The sequence below is a fragment of the Phacochoerus africanus genome, chromosome 4 (assembly GCF_016906955.1).
Source record: "Phacochoerus africanus isolate WHEZ1 chromosome 4, ROS_Pafr_v1, whole genome shotgun sequence".
Taxonomy (NCBI): domain Eukaryota; kingdom Metazoa; phylum Chordata; class Mammalia; order Artiodactyla; family Suidae; genus Phacochoerus; species Phacochoerus africanus.
Genome location: NC_062547.1, coordinates 143,248,883 through 143,263,942, shown reverse-complemented (window position 1 = coordinate 143,263,942; position 15,060 = coordinate 143,248,883). Strand labels below are relative to the sequence as shown.

The 15,060-nt window shown below is 59.5% G+C and overlaps 2 protein-coding genes across 7 annotated transcripts; one reads left to right on the top strand and one right to left on the bottom strand.

Moving 5' to 3' along the window:
- Positions 1-1,058: 1,058 nt before the first annotated feature.
- On the top strand, positions 1,059-11,322 carry FCHSD1 (FCH and double SH3 domains 1). 5 transcript variants are annotated; one of them, XM_047778899.1, is made up of 20 exons: positions 1,059-1,121; positions 1,354-1,451; positions 2,046-2,091; positions 2,469-2,536; positions 2,861-2,996; positions 3,083-3,219; positions 3,307-3,370; positions 4,438-4,566; positions 4,921-5,043; positions 5,199-5,294; positions 5,687-5,812; positions 6,212-6,316; positions 6,487-6,648; positions 7,520-7,648; positions 7,726-7,809; positions 7,974-8,091; positions 8,172-8,392; positions 9,400-9,487; positions 10,556-10,611; positions 10,742-11,322. In XM_047778899.1, the coding sequence occupies exons 1-20, from the start codon at positions 1,101-1,103 to the stop codon at positions 10,805-10,807; spliced, it is 2,073 nt and encodes a 690-aa protein (XP_047634855.1). In that variant the 5' UTR covers positions 1,059-1,100; the 3' UTR covers positions 10,808-11,322. The 5 variants fall into 5 exon arrangements, with proteins under 5 accessions (XP_047634855.1, XP_047634854.1, XP_047634853.1 ...); XM_047778898.1 differs by having other exon boundaries at positions 2,840-2,996; XM_047778897.1 differs by having other exon boundaries at positions 1,312-1,451.
- An 83-nt stretch (positions 11,323-11,405) lies between these two features.
- On the bottom strand, positions 11,406-14,986 carry RELL2 (RELT like 2). 2 transcript variants are annotated; one of them, XR_007134629.1, is made up of 7 exons: positions 14,597-14,986; positions 13,931-14,170; positions 13,500-13,565; positions 13,343-13,409; positions 12,710-12,895; positions 11,898-12,446; positions 11,406-11,648 (listed from the first exon to the last, which is right to left on the bottom strand). XR_007134629.1 is itself a non-coding variant. In XM_047778901.1 (6 exons), the coding sequence occupies exons 2-6, from the start codon at positions 14,112-14,114 to the stop codon at positions 12,059-12,061; spliced, it is 891 nt and encodes a 296-aa protein (XP_047634857.1). In that variant the 5' UTR covers positions 14,115-14,170; positions 14,597-14,986; the 3' UTR covers positions 11,406-12,058. The 2 variants fall into 2 exon arrangements, 1 of the variants encoding a protein (XP_047634857.1); XM_047778901.1 differs by having other exon boundaries at positions 11,406-12,446.
- Positions 14,987-15,060: the final 74 nt, after the last annotated feature.

Genomic DNA, 15,060 nt, shown 5'->3' with positions numbered 1-15,060 from the left:
TGAGGTTGCAGGTTCGATCCCTGGCTTTGCTCAGTGGGTTAAGGATCCACCGTTGCCGTGAGCTGTGGTGTGGGTTGTAGACGCATCTCAGACCCCACGTTGCTGTGGCTCTGGCATAGGCAGGTGGCTACAGCTCCGATTAGACCCCTAGCCTGCAAACCTCCATATGCCACAGGTGCGGCCCTAGAAAAGACAAAAAGACCAAAAATAAATAAATAGATAAATAAAAGTTTGAGGTACCTGTTTAGATATACAAGTGGAAGTGTCAGCGAGCTGCTGGAAATGCGCTTCTGGAGTTTGGGGCCATAGAGAGCAGCCTTTTACAACTCCAGGGTGTGGGGAGGAGGCGCAGGCCATGGACAGGTGAGGAGTGAGCAAACGGGGCGCCGATCCTCAGAAAACAGGGCTGCGTGTGCAGGTCCTGGGTGCAGAAACTTCAGAGCAGACCCTAAAGGTGACAGGGGCTTTAGGGGCCGCAAGTCTCCCGTCTCAACTCTGAGTTCACGCCCACTCATTGTTTCATTTCTGTTGGCCTGGGATGTACCTGTCTTTTTCTCTGGTACTGATTCTTTCTGGTTCCAGGCATGTTTCTCACCCTTGCTCGCACTGGCTTTTCCAGTTTGGTGGGAATTGGGAAAACGTCTGGGACCGGCCCAGTTTCCCGCATCGGACGCATCTTCGCTCAGGCATCCAGTGATTCAGTTTCCCTGGTCACAGGTTGAGTTCCACGCCATCCTTCCTCCTTCGCGCCGGGGATTGGTGATCTGCATATGTAAATAAGTGATTAGAAATAATTACGGGCTGAGTCAACAGCTCCACTAGAAATAGAACCCAGGCGTCTTGACACAGAAACCTGGGGTTCACCCCACTGCCGAGCTGACGCGGCGTCCACCCGGCAGCGCGGACCCTCTCCGGGGTAGTCGCAGCCTAGCAGAGATTCAGTTCCTCTGCGGCCCCCTAGCGCTTCGCAGACCTGCGAGAAGCCGGATCAGACGGGGGCGGGACGAGGGCGGGGCCGCGCCGGGCCCGGGGCGGGGCTTATATGTAGGCGGGGCTTCCTCGAGTTCCGGAGTCGAGTCGCTGCCTGGGCCGGAGCGGAGATGCAGCCGCCGCCCCGAAAAGTAAGCTTGGCCTGGCAACGGGGACTCCTGGCAGGCTGGGGGAATGGTGGGGACCAAGGGGGCACTAGGCCCGCGGTGGGGGACGAGGCGTGGGAAGGGGTCAGGGGCCAGTCCCGAAGTAACCGAGGAAAGAGCCCAGCTCCTCCCTGGCCCCGCCCCCTCACCGCTCCCCGCGCGCGGTGTTTTTCAGGTCTCCGCGCCTGGGGTCGTCATCCTCTTTTTACTCCCACAGGTGAAGCCCGCCCAGGAGGTGAAGCTTCGCTTCCTGGAGCAGCTGAGCATCCTGCAGACCCGGCAGCAGAGGGAGGCGGATCTGCTGGAGGACATCAGGTAGCCCCGACCCCCTCTCCACACCCCGACTTTAATCTGTCTTAAGCTCCGCCTCTTCAACACACTACAGCTATCCGGGCGGGCTGGGGTGAAAAGCTCTCCAACCTGCTCATTTACGGGCTTCGCCCTAGGCCCGCCTCTCCAGATTCTGGATAGGAATCATCCTTCCAGATCCACCCCAACACACATAAACGCACGGGGGACCCACCCTCAAGCCGCTTGACGCCACACTCCTCTTCCCAGCCCCCCAAATCAAGCTTAGGGCAGAATCCCTCCTCCCTCTTCCAGACCTGTTGGAAGGCTGGCGGACACTGTTCCCAAGCCTCTGCCAGGCCTTACCTCCAAGCCCACGATGGTTCCCCGCGGGTGGGGAGGATCCAGCGAGGCTCTGAGCAGTGAGGTGAGGTTGTCCTGGCTGCGGCTGCCCGAGGTGAACTCAAGGACTTTCTCTCTTCAGTCTCAGGCCCTCCTGGTGTGGTCACACTCCAGGCCTGGCTCCCCTCTCCCGAGTGCCCAGGCCGAGGAGAGGCTCCAGGGTGGGAGATAAGGACTGAAACAGTAACACCACCCCCCTCCCTCTGCTAATCTCCACAGATCCTACAGCAAGCAGAGGGCAGCCATTGAACGGGAGTATGGGCAGGTATGGGACTCCTTTCTCTGGACCTTCCTTCCCTGGGTTCTAGCCTCCCCCGCACCACCTGCATCTCCACACATATTCCTCTTCTGGTCAAAAGCTAACGCCTAGGGTCAGGAAGATGGGTGTCAAATTCCTATTGTGCTACTTCTCAGCTGTGTGACCTTGGACAAGTGACTTAACCTTTCTTGGCCTCAATTTCTTTCTCTGTAAAATGGGAATAATCCTAATCGTACCTTCATGCAGGGTTGCTGTAAGGATGGAGTAAGTTAATGCATGAAAAGCCCTTAGCACAGTGAGTGGCATTGTGTTCTGATCCTGTATTCTCCCTGTTGGGGAGAGTCTTTGAAAGGGAACTGGGTCTGTCCTGACTTGCCCACCAGGCACTCCAGAAACTGGCTGGGCCATACCTCAAGAGGGAAGGACACCGGAGTGGGGAGATGGACAGCAGGTGGGTCTCATGGTGTGGTCGTGGGCGGGGAGGCCAGGGGGCCAAGACCGGGTGAGGAGCTCAACCCCAGGCACCTATGGGGAGGGCACAGAAGCTGCAGGTAGAGCTGACACAGCAGCGGGAGAGCAGCTGACCGAGCAAGGACAGTGTAGGTGGGGGTGGAGGGCAGGAGGGATCCTGTGGCTGAGCTAATGGGCAGATCGATTGATGGGCTCGCAGACGAGGGGGAGGGGCAAGCAGTCTCTCTCCCATGGTGGGGGGGGTGTCTCGTGAAGCTTTGGAGTGCTCCCCTCCTCAACACAGACCTTCTCTGGGGAGAGGCAGGATGGTGTTTGGTGCCTGGCGCTGCCTGCTGGATGCCACCATGGCTGGGGGCCAAGCCCGGCTCCAGGCGTCTGACCGATACCGGGACCTGGCCGGGGGCACAGGGCGGAGTGCCAAGGAGCAGGTGCTTAGGAAGGTATGGCTCAGTGGATGGGGTGAAGGAAGAGTTCCGTTGGGCCTGGGGGTGATCTGGATCAGGACTTCGTGTGTCCACGCCCCTAGGGAGCCGAGAACCTCCAGAGGGCACAGGCTGAGGTGCTAGAGTCTGTGCGGGAGCTGAGCCGAAGTCGGAAGCTGTACGGGCAGCGGGAACGTGTGTGGGCCTTGGCACAGGAGAAGGCGGCTGATGTCCAGGCCAGGTGAGTCACAGGGAGTTAGGAAGCCTCGGGGCGGGGGGGGGGAACCACCGCTGGGCCTGACCTCCACCCTCTTCCTTGCCCGTGCAGGCTGAACCGAAGTGACCACGGCCTCTTTCACACTCGGACCAGTCTCCTGAAACTCAGCACCAAGGTTCAGAGGATGTGGGCATGAGTAGGGGCAGGGAGGAGGTGGGCACTTATAGTCTAGTGGTTTGGAACCCAGGGGCGTAATTCTAAGAGACTGGGATGAATCCCAGCTTCCCTGCTTCTTTGCTGCGTGACCTTGGTAAACTTGACCTCTCTGAGGCTCATTGTTTTCATCTACAAAATGGAAACAGTCCCTTTCTTTTTCATTCCTTCAGTATGCATGTATTGAGAACATCTAGGTACTAGGCTTTGTTTGAAACACTGAGGATACAGTGGGGGACACTACCGACAGAGTCCCTGCCCTCCCAGCCTGGTTAGGGGCGACAGACAGAGAGTAGGTAAACAAAGGATCCGGTGAAATGAAGAGAAAAGAAGGTGCCATGTTAAGAGGTAACAGAGGAGTGCGCAAGTTAGAGGGACAGCCTCTCTGAACGGGTGGCCTGAGTGTCGAGAAGGAGCGAGCCGTGCGCAAATGTTGAGGAGGAGCATTTCAGGGCAGCCAGTGGTGTGTGCAAAGGCACTGAGGTGGGAGTAGCTTTGTAGGCTTGAGGAACTGAGAGGAGGCCAGCGTGGCTGCAGCGCTGTGAGCACAGGGACGAGCAAGAGTCAGAGGAGGCGCTGGGGCCAGCTCACATTGGAGCAGCTGGGATTTTATTCTAAATGTATGCAGTTGCTGCTGGAGGATTTTGAGCAGGAGTTGTGAGTATGTAAAATTTTTAGGATAGGAGTTCCTGTCGTGGCGCAGCGGAAACAAATCTGACTAGGAACCATGAGGTTGCGGGTTCCATCCCTGGCCTTGCTCAGTGGGTTGAGGATCCGGCCTTGTCATGAGCTGTGGTGTAGGTCGCAGATGCCGCTCGGATCTGGCGTGGCTGTGGCTCCGATTAGATCCCTAGCCTGGGAACCTCTATATGCCTCTATGTGCGGCCCTAAAAACACAAAAGACAAAAAAAAATTTTTAGGATAGTGCCAGGCATCAGTATGTGTGCAACTCCATTCTGGATCTGGGTTGGCCTTGGAAAGAGCCCGGGTGTCCAGGGCTCCCAGCTGACTCCTCTGCTCCCATCCTAGCTGTCAGCCCAGTCGGCCCAGTACTCCCAGCAGCTGAGAGCGGCCCGCAATGAGTACCTGCTCAACTTGGTGGCCACCAATGCCCATCTTGACCACTACTACCAGGAGGAACTGCCCGCCCTGCTCAAGGCCAGTCTCAGCCCCGAGTCCCCGGCCTCCCACCATCATCAGGCTGCTTAGAGGGGGCGGGAGAGACATGCCTGGGTCTGCTGCTTCTAGCCGGCCACACGGCCTTGTGCAGAACACTTAACTCGTCTGAACCCCAGGCTCTTCATCCGGATACCCAGACTAATGGGGCTTCAGGGAGAGAGTGAATGTGAAGATGCTTTTTAAACTGTTGTCAGCGCCTATTGTTAGAAGCAATGATAATGTGTCCTGTTCCGTCCCTGCTTCCCAAACCTCATGCCCATCACGCACCTAAAGCTGGACGGAGAGCCTGCTTGGGCGAGGGGGGGCATGTCAGCATCTTGGGCTTCTCTCCAGGCCCTGGTCAGCGAGCTGTTGGAACACTTGAGGGACCCCCTGACCTCCCTGAGCCGCACTGAGCTGGAAGCTGCTGAGATGGCCCTGGAGCATGCCCGCCGTGGGGGCCAGGCGACCTCCCAGGTGAGGGCTGTGCCCTGCCGGAGCCCCCAGAGATGCCCTCCCTCCCAGTCCAGCCCGCCCGCCTCCCCTTTTCTTCTCACCGTGTCCTCTTTCTTCCAAGAAGGCTTGGCGAAGGAGCCAGTGCGTGGCTGACTTTGATTTTTTCCAATCCCCAGGTGAGCTGGGAGCAGGACCTGGAGCTCTTTCTTCAGGAGCCTGGAGTATTTTCCCCCAGCCCACCTCAGCAGTTCCAGCCAGCAGGCAGTGATCAGGTGAGACTCCCTGCTCGGTGGAAGCAGGCCACCCATGAAGGAGACTGCGTGGGCCCCCACCGCCCACCCCCCGCCCCGATCCTAGCCCTGGAGTTAACTCAGAGACTATTAAACCAGGGACAGAGGGTTTCAGAACCGCGGCTCGCCTCCCTCCCACCAGGACACAAATGAACAGACTTCCTGCCACCCTCTGGTGCCTTTGCTGCACCGTCTTCCTTCTCTCTCTGTCCCTCCACCTGGATCCCACTTCTGGGGCTGTGTGTCCACACCAGCACACAGACGTAGGGTGCGGCCCCACCTCTTCGGCCCTGAAAAGAAAAGGAGGGAACGGAAGGAGGGGAGTAGAGTAGGAGCAGCCTCAGGTGGTCCTCACGGCTCCCCCATTTGTTCAGGTGTGTGTCCTGGAGCTGGAAGGGGGCGCAGGAGGCGAGGCTGGGGAGAGCGGCCTGGAGAAAGAGGTTCAACGCTGGACCAGCCGAGCTGCCCGAGACTACAAGATCCAGAACCACGGGCGTCGGGTGAGGAGGGTGTTGCGGGTGGCCAAGAAGAGCTGAGAGGTGGGGATCCCGGAGTCACTGGGGGTGTCACGGGGCTGCAGGCAGGAGGGAAGGAAAAGGCAATTGAAGCCGACCGTGTGGCACAGTAATTAAGAGCACAGCCTTTGGAGCTAGACCCGCCTGGGCTCAGATCGTGCTCTGGTGCTTAGCTTTCTAATTATGTAACCCTGAGTAAGGGAGTGACTTAAGCTCTCTGGACCTCAGTTTTCTCATCGTCAAAGTGGGGCTAATAATAGCACCCACATCTGGGGACAGATTTAATGACATAATACGTGTGAAGCAACTCGCCAACAACCAGGTCCTTAGTAAATTGTGCCCCACAGCACTTCCGCCCACCCCGTCCTCTGCCTCCCCACCCAGGTGCTGCAGCGGCTGGAGCAGAGGCGGCAGCAGGCTTCTGAGCGGGAGGCCCCAGGCATCGAACAGCGGCTGCAGGAAGTACGGGAGAGCATCCGCCGGGCACAGGTGAGGCACAGCCTGGGGGTGAGGGCCACAGAGACCCCCCCCCCCCACCAGGTAGCACCCTCGGGGGAGAGGAGAGGCAGGAGGGAGCTGCACGTCTCTGGGGAGGTTCCACTTACCTTCCCAAAGGCAAGCCCAGCCAGAGCCCCGACGGATGCTCTGCCCTCGGTCAGGTGAGCCAGGTGAAGGGCGCTGCCCGCCTGGCCCTGCTGCAGGGCGCTGGCCTGGATGTGCAGCACTGGCTGAAGCCAGCCATGACCCGGGCCCAGGATGAGGTGGAGCAGGAGCGACGGCTCAGCGAGGCCCGGCTGTCCCAGAGGGACCTCTCTCCCACGGTGAGCTCTGTATGACCCAGGAGGGTCACCCCCCCAGTGGAAAGCAGACCTTAGAAAATGGGCATCACAGTGGTTCCTGACTCCCGGGTCGTGGCGAGGCATCAATGAGATCATTAAGAGAAATTCTTGGCGTGGTTTGTCACAGAGCGCGCTCTCTATGAGTGTCGCTGTGAGTAGGGGATGGTGCTTATACACTAAGGTGCTGACAACAGACTGTGGGCAGCGCAAGTGCCAGCTGATCCACTTAGCAGCTGTGCCATCCTAGAGGTGACTTACCTTCCGAGCCTCAGTTTCCTCATAAGTAAAATGAGGTTAACAGTTACACAAATTAACACGGGGTTATTAATTTTTTTTTTTTTATCTTTTTAGGGCCACACCCGCAGCATATGGAGGTTCCCAGGCTAGGGGTCCAATCAGAGCTGTAGCTTCCAGTCTACACCACAGCCACAGCAACGTGGGATCCAAATCATATCTGTGACCTATGCCACAGCTCATGGCAATGCCGGGTCCTTAACCCACTGAGCGAGGCCAGGGATCAAACCCACGTCCTCATGGATGCTTGTCAGGTTCGACAACCGCTGAGCCATGATGGGAACTCCATCATGGGGTTACACAGAAGCTTAAACGAGACACTGGACATAAGATACGTAGCCTTGTGCCTGGCAGGCAGGAAGTGCTCAGTACCGTAATTCTGCGATTCCTGGTAGAGTTTTCCCGCTCTGCAGCGCTGCTGCCTGTGATCCGTGGTGAACGGATGAGGGGTCCTGCCTTGGAGGAGGAGCCGCAGTGTTAGGGCAGGATGAAGGAGTGGGGGACACCGTGGGTGCTCGTGCCCGGGCCTCGCAGTGATGTGTGTTCTCCGCCCCTCCAGACAGAGGACGCGGAGCTCTCTGACTTTGAGGAGTGCGAGGAGACTGGGGAGCTCTTTGCGGAGCCTGCCCCCCCAGCCCTGGCCACCAGGCCCCTCCCCTGCCCTGCACATGTGGTGTTCGGCTATCAGGTGTGAAGGGGGGTGGGGAGCCCAGACAGGCAGCGAGGGGGGACAGCCAGCCCTGACTCCTTGCTCGTGGCGCCCAGGCAGGACGTGAGGATGAGCTGACCATCACGGAGGGCGAGTGGCTGGAGGTCGTAGAGGAGGGAGATGCCGACGAGTGGGTCAAGGTGCGTAGGGTCCCTGGGCTCTGACCCGGGCAGGGGGCAGGGGGAGGGACTTCTCTGTGGCCCCGAAAGACCCAGCCAGGCAAAGCTAGAGGCCTGAGGGCAGCAGGGCCACCCGTGGACTGCAGAGGCGAGCCTGCTTTCTGTTCATGTTGCTGGCCGAGCAGGCTCGGAACCAGCACGGTGAGGTGGGCTTTGTCCCGGAGCGGTACCTCAACTTCCCGGACCTCTCCTTCCCTGAGAGCGGCCGCGACAGCGACGATCCCCTGGGGGCAGAGCCCACAGGTAAGAAAGGGCAATTCTGGGTCTGGAGAAAGGTTACCGACTGGTTGTGGCCCCTCACCGTCTCTCCTGGGCTTCTGCAGCGTTCCTGGCTCGTGCCTTGTACAGCTACACGGGACAGAGCGCAGAGGAGCTGAGCTTCCCCGAGGGGGCTCTCATCCGCCTGCTGCCCCGCGCCCAGGATGGAGTGGATGACGGCTTCTGGAGGGGAGAATTTGGGGGCCATGTGGGGGTCTTCCCCTCTCTGCTGGTGGAGGAGCTGCTTGGCCCCCCAGGGCCATCCGAACTCTCGGACCCTGAGCAGGTGCGGCTTCCTTCTCCCTGGGTCCCCAGGCACCGCTGGCTTGTCCCTCCCCCCCGCCCGGTGAGGCCCCGAATTCATCCGAATGACACCTCCCCTCCCCTCCCGTGTGGTTCGTGCTGTCCTCCGAGGCCCAGAGAAATGGGAAACCATGGCGGTCTTCCTAAGAGTTTGGCTGTCCCGCTTTAGAGCTGGATCCGAGATCAGATGCCTGTTCCTTTATCCGGGCAGCAGTTAGACCTCTCGGAGCTTGTTCCTTCACAGGCATAGGAAAAGGGGATAATAATAGTTCTTTTCGGGAGACTCACCATCGTGATCAGAGGTCAGGAAGCTTAAGGGCTTAGCACAATGGCCCACTGGAGAGGCTTTGATACATAGTTCCTTTTTTTTTTTTTTTTGCTTTTTGGGCTGCACCTGTGACATATGGAGGTTGCCATGCTAGGGGTCTCATTGGAGCTACAGCTGCCGGCCACAGCCACCGCAATGCCAGATCCAAGCAGCATCTGTGACCTACGCCACAGCTCACGGAAATGCCAAACCCTTAACCCACTGAGCGAGGCCAGGGATCGAACCCGCAACCTCATGGTTCTTAGTCAGATTTGTTTCCGCTGTGCCACAACGGGAACTGCCGGTACCCATTGTTATAAGGAGAAAAGCACCAGATAGGAGGTAGGAGTTCTAGCCAGGATGCGGTCACTAACTGGCTCTGTGATTTTTGGATCAATGGCTTAACCCGAGTCTCACCTCTGACATCAGAGTTGTCAGCTCTCTACCTCATGGGGTAGTTGTGAGGAATGAATGAATTCGTGCAAGTGGAGCACTAGCAAAGTGCCCAGGACATACTAAAGATCAATACATACTGGTATCACCTACAACCCGCCCCCAGATGCAAGCATCTGGCTGCTGTCTGGACTGGGGAGCGGTGGGACGGGAACCGAAGGTGGGCTGGGCGGAAGGCCGGCGAAACCTCGCCACACGCCGGGAGTCACTCTGCGCCCTCTCATCCCCAGGTGCCGCCGTCCCCTTCCCCGCCCAGCTTCTCCCCTCCTGCACCCACCTCTGCCGTGGATGGGTCCCCTGCACCTGTCTTGCCGGGGGGTGAGTAGGAAGAATCGGGGGTGCCTGGGGGGTAAGAGACAGGACGAGGACGTCTGGGATCCCCAGCTCGTACCCGGCCCCTCCGCCTGCCCTGAGCGGCCTCCTCCACCGGGCTCCCTGAAGCAGAATGCAACACGATGGCGGGAGAGCTCTGGCTTTGGAGCTGGGCCCACCGTGGAGACTTTGTTCTGTGACTTCCTAGTGTGTGATTTAAACTGTCTGGGCCTTTACAGCGCGAGGAGAAAGGGTCCCTCCCTCACTGAGTTGTGAGAGTTAAAAGGATAGTGGCCAGTTTCTCCCACAGTGTTTTCCCGAATACCCATCCTCTGCCCTGAGCGTTCTTTTTTTCTTTTTTCTTTCTTTGTCTTTTTGCCTTTTCTAGGGTTGCTCCCACAGCATATGGAGGTTCCCAGGCTAGGGGTCCACCGGCCTACACCAGAGCCACAGCAATGTGGGATCCGAGCTGCATCAGCAACCTACACCACAGCTCATGGCAATGCCAGATCCTTAACCCACTGAGCAAGGCCAGGGATCGAACCCGCAACCTCATGGTTCCTAGTCGGATTCATTAACCACTGCGCCACGACAGGAACTCCCCTGAGTGCTTGTAAAGCAGGCCGATGCCTGGTTTGCATCATCATTTTCCTTGTCCCTCTGTTGTAAAACCTTCTGGTACGTTCGCTTTCTTCATGGCACCTCCCATCCTGAGCCTGGGAGCCCCTGTGAGCATTTTCGGCATCTCCTTCTGTAGCATCTGTCGTTCACTTTGAATGATTTAGCACGCTGTCATTCATTGTGTTTGCTGGGGTTTCCTGATTTGGGTCCTGACAGCCAGTAGGGGTGTGGGGGTGCTGTGGATCCCACCTCCCCTCCTCTGGTATCCTGAGCAAGGCCGATTATACAGCAGGTGCCTCATAAGTGTTGAGGTTGGATGCATGGATGGATTTTATGGCCCAGGTTAGTGACCTTTGGTTAATTCAACAAATATGTAGAGTGCCACTGTCGTAAGTGCTGGAGACACAGAGCGAACAAAACAAATTCAGAAGACTGACTTGTTCTTATTTCCAGACCACGACCTGGACTGCCCTGCACCCCAGGACATGGTGGCACCTCGACTCAGGCCGGTAAGGGCCCCCCCTTGGAGGAGAGTGTTTGGAGAGGGGTCCCTCCAGCTCGCCCCGCTGGATCTGCAGGGCGCGGGAATGGAGAGGGGTGAGGGAGGCCCCGGAGCACTGACTGTGTGGTTCCCTACAGATGCGTCCACCGCCTCCCCCGCCAGCTAAAGCCCCGGATCCTGGCCACCCGGGTTCCCTCACCTGAAGCCAGGGGGAATCACTGTCCCTACAGTGACGCTGGTGGCCCTATCTCCGTGCCATCAGAGACACCCTCCCCGCCGCCACCAATGATCCAGAGCACCACAGTGGAAAGCCAGACTCTCCCCGATTTCCATTCTCACCTTCAGGGGTCGACGCGTCCCCTTCCTCCATTTCTGAGGCTGGGACCCACTCCTTCCCCCCGTCACCTTCCTGCCATCTCGAGGGCTGGACCTACCCTTTCTCTTCTGCCACCGCCCCATGCCTAGGGTGAAATACCCTGGAATCTCTGGGGCTGGAGCTCATCCCCCAAAGTCTGGAGTAGCTCTGGCTCATTCATGTCTCCGCCCTGGTTCTGGGAGCCACCCCACTCCAGATGCCTGAGCCGCTGGGATGGGGGCAGTCCTGTCACAAGGAGCTGGAGCCAGTATGCACAGCAGCTGTAATGGTCTGAGCGGATTTATTGACAGTGAATAAAGGGCAGGAAGCCCAAGCCAGGCCTGGGCCTCTTGTGCCAAGACAGCTGGGGACCTAAGGTGCTATTGCTTTAAGGGCCCACCAAAGGCAGGGGCCTGCTCCCAGCCGCCACGCTCTAGCATATGGACTGAGGCGGTGGGGAAGGCGGGTCAGGCGACCTGTTGGCAGGCGGGGCGGGGGGGGGGACTGAGGGCCGGGGCGGGGCCCTTCTCCCAAGCCCCCCAACCTGAGACCATGCAACTCCAGGTAGAAGGAGGGCTGGTCCCTCAGCTGGAGGGCAGTGCTGTCCAGTGGAGATGAACGGCTTCAGGCCCCCCTCCCCTGGGCCCTGCCAGCTGGTAGTCAGTCCATCAGCGCAGAGAAGGAGGCGGCTTGGAGGAGAGGAGGGGTAACGGAGTTGCCTCCTATTCAAGCTGGGTCCCCCCTTTTCCCCAGGGGCTCCAGGGCCTTCCCTACCCCCGAAGCCCATGCCCACTCCCGACCACCAAGCCAAGGAGTATGTACCAAAGGCTCAGCCTGGAGTTTCCCCTGGGGGTATAGGGAGCCGATGAGCTTATTAGGCAGTTTAAAGTGGGAGGTACAGGATGAAATTATCTGAAATAGGGCCCAGGCAGACTCACCTCACACACCCCCTGCTCCCCGTGGTGGGGACACCTGAGAGAGAGGAGGGGTCAACAGCAGGAGAACAGGAGGTGGGTCATATCCGTGCACCCCCCCGCCCCCCGTAGAAGGGTGAGAAGAGCTGAGCCCACCACAACCCACCACGGTCCTGGCCATATCTTCATACCTGGTGACTGGAGGTGTCTGGTTTGCTTGGCCGTCCATGTGCCTCTTGCTTGGCTGGCCCTGGGCTTGGGCCCCTCCCTGCAGCCCCTGGTACTGGCTCTGCAGAGGCTCCAGGATTCCCCTCAAGCGCCCGAGGGACTAGATTGCTGTCCCTGAGTCCTCCATTCTGCACCGGGGGGCTGGCCAGGACCTGGCGCTGTGGCCTCTCAGGGGGCGGGGGCAGGCTCTCAACAGCAGGCATCCCTGCCCTGGGCTGCCCTCCCCCAAGCCCCTGACCGCCCCCTGGGTCCTGCCCCCCGCTAGAGCCCCAGCTTCTGTCCGTGGGGGAGCCATCACGATGCTCGTGCAGCCCATAGCGCTTCTCAATGTGTGTCACCCGGAACCTGGGAGGGGAGGGAACACTGGGGCTTAGGACCAGCACCCAGAGGCTGCTTGGCCCTCCTTCTGATCAGGGACCCTGTGGGCCGGATGCCCCTTCCCTCTAGCCTAGGGCAGGGAGACTCCTCGGGTTGTGAGGAGCATGCGTAGCCTGACTCCTGCTGTAGCTCACAGGCCGGGAAGAGCCAGAGCCCAGCTCTGGAGTCAGGTGCCTGACCGTGGGGGTCCCCACCTCGACCTCCCTTTCCCGGGGGCGCTCTATCCCCACCTGCCCACAGAGAACACCGTGGTCTCCCCAGGCCGGGGGCGACTCTTCCCTTCCTTGGAGCGTCCCTGACGGACAAGCGGGGGTCTCTTGTTGCGGCTGCAGTGGATGCAGGGGGCCGAGGAGCCCAGGTGCACTGTGTGATGATGGGAGGGGGCTCCGTCCTGCAGGCTGGAGGTGGCATCCATGCTGGACAGTAGGGAGGAAGGGAGCAGGGGTGACATTCCCACCTTTCTTCCTGTTCCATTTGCTCCTGTTCTTTCAGCAGGTGCTCCTTAAGCCCCCACGTGGCCAACGTCCCTCAAGCCCCAACATTCTTTTCTTGTCTTTATCTAATAAACTCAATATGAAGATGTTAGAGACCATGTGTTCTGCCTCCCAGGGCCGTTGGCTAAAGAGCAGGTGCTGCTTGACCCAGAGGAGTGGCATAAGGGGGGTCGTTAGGCTTGATGAGAGCCAGGAGAGAGAGACACGTGGTTTGAAGGACTCAGCCTTTCTACAAAACTTCCTTCTTCCTGTATGTGAGCCAGCCTTGCTCCCCCCACACCCCAAACATGCAAAGAGACTGGGAGAGGAATGTGCTGGTGGAGAGGGTGCTCTCCAGCTAAATCGTGCTGGCCCTCATTTCCAGCTCACCTGGACAGCTGCACTGTCCCTTCTCCTTCACTGTCTCCCAGCATCTCCTTTAAGGCCTCAGCATTGGCTGAGGGGAGAAGGAAAAGAGGGGGTGAGTGGAGGCAAAGGCCAGGGCAAGAGACAGTCAGGGTGGGGCACGGGGCCAGCCCACACCCACCTTCATTTTGGATGATGCAGCGAACAATCCTCTCCACTGTGTCCTCATTCATGTCATCGTCCTCGGCTGAAGGATGAAGGAGGTTGGCAGGGAAGTGACAAATGAGTCAGCTTTGGGGGTATATTACCTGGTGGCTTCTGTGGCTTGTTACTCAAGACCTACTCCTTTGCCAACGTGCCATCAGGCTGTAGGTTAGCATTTCAAGGGCCAGGGCAGAAAAGATGGAGAAATCAATGCGAGTCCAAGACTACCATCGTGGGCTCGGCCCACCCCGCGCTCTGCTTCTCTAGCCTTGCTTTTAGGGCCGTGGACTCAAGAAAACGTTACTAGGCCTCTTGAAAGTTTGGTTGGATTGTGGCCTGGGTTAAGAGGTGTGGGGAGAAGGGTGAGAGAGAAAAGGGACTGAGCCAGGGTCTAGGCTGTTCACTCACGGGGCTGCAACTGGGTGTCGTCAGGCTCCGAGCCCCTCGAGGTGCGGCAGCGGTAGCCCTTCTTCTTGAGCACGTGGCAGATCATGAAGCCTACGAGGCCCATGAGAAAGAAGACCAGCACAAGCAGGAAGAGCATGTACAGCCCATGTTGGGGCGGCTCCAGGTCAGGCTGTGGTTCCGACATGAGGCCCTGGGGGGCGAGCGCGGGCCAGGGCGCCTCCTGGGGCTAGGGGGCTGCAGCTAGGGGTTGGGGGGAGGGATAGGAATGCCGTCTTCAGGATCCGTGACAGTCAAGCTTCTGCGGTCTGGCCCCACCCTCTGCCCAACCAGGGAGCTGTCCGGGCCAGGGGTGCTGGTCCAGGCCAGGGAGGGGTGCCAGATGGAGGCTGCGCAAACCCTCTTCCACTATCCTGGTCCCGCTTTCCCGACGCCCAGAGCGTTCCCCTTTCCATCTTGTCCTGCGCTTCCGTCCCTCCCAAGGACACTGCAGAGCGAGATGGGACGGAATTCTCAGGCGGCCGGCGCAGGGATCCCTGCCTGAGTCAGCGTCCACACCTCTGCGCCGGCCTGAGCCAGGCCTCCACAGCTCACTCTCCTGACTGTACTATCGCACACACACACCCCCTCCCGCCTTTCGGTTCTCCCCATCCTGACCACCTGGCCCACCCGGTACCGGTGATTTGGTTCTGGCTCCGGCTCCGGCTCGGGTTCCGGCTCCAGGGGCGTCCTAGTCCGGCTCGGGGCCCCCGACGCCCTCCCGGCGCTCATCCCTTGCTTCCTTCCCCTCCCCCCTTCGCCGCTTCAAGGGCTCCGGGCTGCGGCTGCAGATACCGGTGCCGCGGCAGGCGGGGGGAGGGAAGGATGGAGAGGGATGCGGGCTGGTCGGGACTGGCGACAGGCTCCGGACTATACCAGCGCTGGGAAGGGAATGAGATGGGGGGCGCCGCCGCAGCAGCCTTGGGTTCCCAAGCCTTCGACCGTCGCCGGCCCGGGACCAGGGGGCGGAGCACAGGTGTGCGGGGCGGAGAGCGAGAGCCTTGCGCGCTTGTGAGCGCAAGTGTGGTGCGCGCGTGACTGCGCTGCCCCCCTCCTCCTCCGGGGGGGGGGGGGTGTGCGGCGCCGAGTCTGGG